General features: G+C 57.1%; 2 protein-coding genes across 4 annotated transcripts in view; both read left to right on the top strand.

Moving 5' to 3' along the window:
• Nucleotides 1-625, top strand: part of LOC127748884 (uncharacterized) — a gene marked incomplete at its 5' end in the record, with an annotated part of 1,678 nt that extends 1,053 nt beyond the window's left edge. Inside the window, one exon of the mRNA XM_052264291.1 lies at nt 584-625. Coding sequence (XP_052120251.1) covers nt 584-625 — 42 coding nt within the window. The remainder of the gene's footprint in view (nt 1-583) is intronic.
• Nucleotides 1-4,366, top strand: part of LOC113213903 (uncharacterized) — a 92,511-nt gene that overhangs the window by 4,725 nt on the left and 83,420 nt on the right. The gene's annotated exons all lie outside the window — the stretch shown is intronic.

Below are 4,366 nucleotides of genomic sequence, written 5' to 3' on the forward strand. Positions count from 1 at the left end.
TGTGTGCGTGTGTTTACGTCTGGGTGTGTGCGTGCGTGCCCCAGTACGTGGCGGTATGCGAGTCTGTAGTTGTGGACGGTGCGATATTTATACGAGTGAATAATTATCAGGTGAATGTGAGAAGCGCTCAGCCGGGTACGCGCCCGCCCGCGCTTGTGTGTGTGTGTGTGTGTGTGTGTGTGTGTGTGTGTGTGTGTGCGCGTTCGTGTGGGTGTGTATGTGTGCTAAAGTGAGTGTGCAGAAACCGGACCACTCTCGATCTCTCAAGACCCCCGAGGTTTGCACTACAGCTGCCACGTGCAGAAACGCTTACGAGGAATCATTGAGTGAAATCATGTGTTCACGCTCACGCGCACGCGCCGCGCCGGGACTAGAATCAATCGTAAACGGCAACATTCCTTGTCGAGTCGTGTTTTGGTGACACAAAGTTCACATTAACTTGCCTGTTATTTACTGCCTCAAACTGTTTCTGCTGCTACTGCCAACTATATTGAATGCCACATTCAGTAAATAGCTGGATAAATTAAATTGTATACAAGTGTCAATAATAATGTATTTTATAAGCTTTAATACTCTCGTAAAGGCAGTAAAACTGCAGAGTAACTCTTTGAGGTTCCTCAAATAATGTCGCAAATCTTGGACGTAGTGTAAACTGCAGCGCATGGAAAATTATTTCAAGAGGCATGAACCTCTCCACCTCTTCTTTCGAATGCTTCATATTTCGTAGGAACTGCAGCGTTCAAGTGGCCAGTCCCGTAATCAGCTTAAGTAACGTGTCTGTAATCGCGCCGGCCGATTGTCCTGGTGTCCCCGTCGCCTCATACGCCTCACCTTGGCCGGTGCCGCGCTGCCAAAAGCCGAGTCATGCTCGCCTCATGGCAGGCCTCAGTGGCGGGCCTCAGTGGCGGGCCGGGGCCCCCATGGCGCGCCCACCTGGTGTCACGGACGGCAGCCGCGCGCACTTGCCCGAGCCGACCCCGCGCGCCATGCCATGCGGTGGGGGGGGGACCCGCCGCCACCAGCCGCCATGGAAGCTCCGCGGCGGCGACTCGGTTTGTCGCGAGTCAACTTAAGGCGCTGTCTTACGGCGTGTCATTGAGGCTGACGTCGCGGAGCGAAGCAGGGGAGGCAGGAGGAGGGGCACGTACGTGTGTCAGGAGGCTGGCGCCGGCGTGTCGCAGCCAGGGCTCGGCACGAGGAGGGCACGGCGTCGCTCGCGTTGGACAGGGCATGGGCGTGGGCGACAGGCGCCGTGAGGTACGGCCTATACGAGGTATGCGACAAACTTTTCGTGGGCGGTTTTTCGTTTTGGAATTCTCGTTAAAAGGGCTTTGTTGTGGGGTCTTTCGCTATCGTCGCCTTTACGAATAACGTTGGCCTTTTCAACGTCGCACACCCGTCTCCTTCGAAAAATCGTATTCTATTTTTCACGTTTGGACGGATGGAATCGACTTGGCCGTAGAGCTGTCAAAGGAACGGTGGGCTACGCCTTCCTATCCTATGGGCCCGCCCCACGGCGGCCTCGTCCCACTGCGATACATATGCGATGGTCCGCCCGTCTATCTGCTGGTCCGTCCGTCTTTCGCCGGGCGGCCGGTGCGATACGGTGCAAGGGCGCAACGCGGTGACCTGCGCGGCCCCTCCCGGGCGGCGAGGCACCGACGGGGGGCCAAAGGGGCGACGCTTGCTAACGGCGAGGCAAAGGTCTCGGGGCGTGGCGTGGCGAGGCGAGGCGCGGCCGACAGGTGCGACACGTTTGATATGAGCCGTCGATTGCGGCCGCGCGCGCGGCTCGGACTCGGTCAACGACGGCAAGGCCGTTGGCGCGCTCAGAGCCGAGCCACGACACGCCAGGCCACGCCGCGCCTCAGACCCCTCATAGGCTGCTGGCCGCTCTGGAAGGCCCGCCGTGTGTCGGAGCGAGCTGCATTTGGAATTTCATGCGTGGGCAGGGCAGTCGTCGTGGACGACGCACACTATGTTATTTTCTAGGTTGTGGTGATGGTTTCGCCCGTACGACTCACTCAGTTAGAAATCATGGCTCGCGGGTTCGGTTTCTACACCCGAAAAAATGTATTCCTAATTCAATACCCAAATTTTAAAGACAAATGTCGCGATTTACTTGTTATAAGTTAAATTGAGCTCTAGGTTTCAAATTTAAAAACCGCAAAAAGGTTCTTCTTTTGTGGCTTTCTTATTTTTTTTTCACTATGCGTGCGTTATTTAAGAAAACCGCGCGTAGGATCAGATTGGCTCGCGCGCCCCGTAAAGTTGCGTCACGCGACGCCGCGCGACGCGGCGCCCGATGTCGCGGAATCCTCATCATTGCGAATCGTAATGCCGCATGAGAAATTTTGCGGACTCTTGGGTGCTCGGCTCGGGGATTTGGCAAGGCGTGCGGCGCGGTCGGGCGCGCCCAGCCCCAGCCTTATGCTGATCAGCGGGGCACCGCCGCGCCGCGCCGCGCCGCGCCAGAGCCGACCCGGGCCGGTCTAGCCGCAGCAGGCCGCGGCAGAGAATAGGCAGCCGCTTTGTCAAACGGCCCCCGCGCGACAGGTGCACCGCCACTGCACTTCTAGAAAGAAAAGAACAAACAAAAGAAACGATTTCGTTTTGGGGAGGCGCCGGGACGACCACGAAAAATAATTCTAGAAACTAAAAATTGTGATGCCTCGAGATAAAATATATACCTATCATATGTTGACGCACTAGTTGCACTTGGCAACAGCACTGACTAATACGGAGTACTTAGTTGAAACAAAATCACAATTTTCAGAAAAAAATCTGTTATGAATTATTTATACCTCTCTTGCTGCCTGCTGCTGGCGCGGTGACATAGGCAGCTTGAGCGGTGCCGGCTCGATCTGGCGTAAGGATGGCATTTTAATGCAGTTCTCACTTCTGTCCCATTTCTACGCGACGCAATGCAGGTCGGTGAACGTTGTTGGTGGTGCGGGGGGCCAAGGAAGGAGGAGGGGTGGAAGAGACGGGAGGGGTGCAGCCCGCATGCTGCAGCAGTGCAGGCGGGCAGGCTCCGCTAATAAACTCGCACCCCCTAGGCTGGCAGGTTAGCTATTGCCAGGCGACAGACCGTGTTGACCCGAACGTCCGCATACCGCACGCATGAGTGGGAAACAACTTACTCTGTACATATCGTGGACGCGACAAATTGTCGCACGAGCACTGGTAATTGTGCCTTGTGCGTATACAAGGCAAAAAACGTGATAACTTTGTTCATTGTGTGTAGACCACGACGAGCGTTTTGTACTTGGTTAGTGGAAAGTTATCGTAATGAATCGTATAGCTTTCCAAATATGTGTTTTATTCCTGCACGTCTTGCGTCATATCGAGCATACTTTGAAGTGACAATGCGGGGAATGTCACCTCCGCGCCCTTTTTTATTATTTTTCTTTCTTTTCCCATCCCGAATGGCATGCCGTCGTTCAGGCCGAGGCCGTCACGTCCACACGGCGTCATTATGACGATCATTTTCCTCCGCAGGGTGGGCATGTTGCGCTGTGTGTTCGCCGCGGTGCAGACACGTGGCGCGGCTAACGACCCGACCCGCGTGGGGATCTGGTTCTGCGGGAGAGGAAATAAAGACGCACATCCGTCGTGCCGGGGTCCCTCTCACTCTTTTTCCCCCTCTCACTTTATACACGGCAGGGGCGGGGGGTGTTGGGAGGAAAGGCAGTGACCTGGTCCTCTGCCAAAGTCATTAGGAGGTAGAGGAGGAAGCACAGGAGGGTGGCTCAGCCGGCCCGGCGCGGCCGCCCTCGTTGCCGAACCCTCTCATACGGTAACCGCTTCCGTCGGGCAGGCCGCCGGTGAGCCGCCGCCGCCGCTGCACTCTCGCTGACGGATGCGGATAGGGATGTACGGTCAGCAGCAGGTTTGTCTATCCCGCCGTGTGCTGGACCGGGGAGGAGGCTGCTGGGATGGATGGGGCTGTCCACGCCTTCCCCGCACAGCGCACGCGGTGCGGACGCAACCCGATCGTTTGCGTGCGTCGTTTCCTTTCACCGGCGCGGGAGCGCAACGCACTGCTGCTGCTGCTGCGGCTGCTACTTAGCGAGGGGCGATTAACGCTCCTTCCGCCGCCGCGATGTATCGATGTATCGACAGTCGAGTCGCTGATGAGGGCCGCGTTGTCGTCATACACAACCACCAACACCAACGCGACGTATCGAAGGATCGACAGTCGAGTCGCTGGCCGCGTCGTCGTCATACACAACCACCTCGACGACGACGACTGGAAGCGACGACACGACGCAGAGAGCCTCGCGTCGCGAAATAACGGAATCCATTCGACGAGAGCCGTGCGTCCTATGGGGGCCCGCCCCACGGCGGCCTCGTCCCACTGCGA

The sequence above is a fragment of the Frankliniella occidentalis genome, unplaced genomic scaffold (genome assembly GCF_000697945.3).
Source record: "Frankliniella occidentalis isolate FOCC.00 unplaced genomic scaffold, Focc_3.1 Scaffold17, whole genome shotgun sequence".
Lineage (NCBI taxonomy): Eukaryota > Metazoa > Arthropoda > Insecta > Thysanoptera > Thripidae > Frankliniella > Frankliniella occidentalis.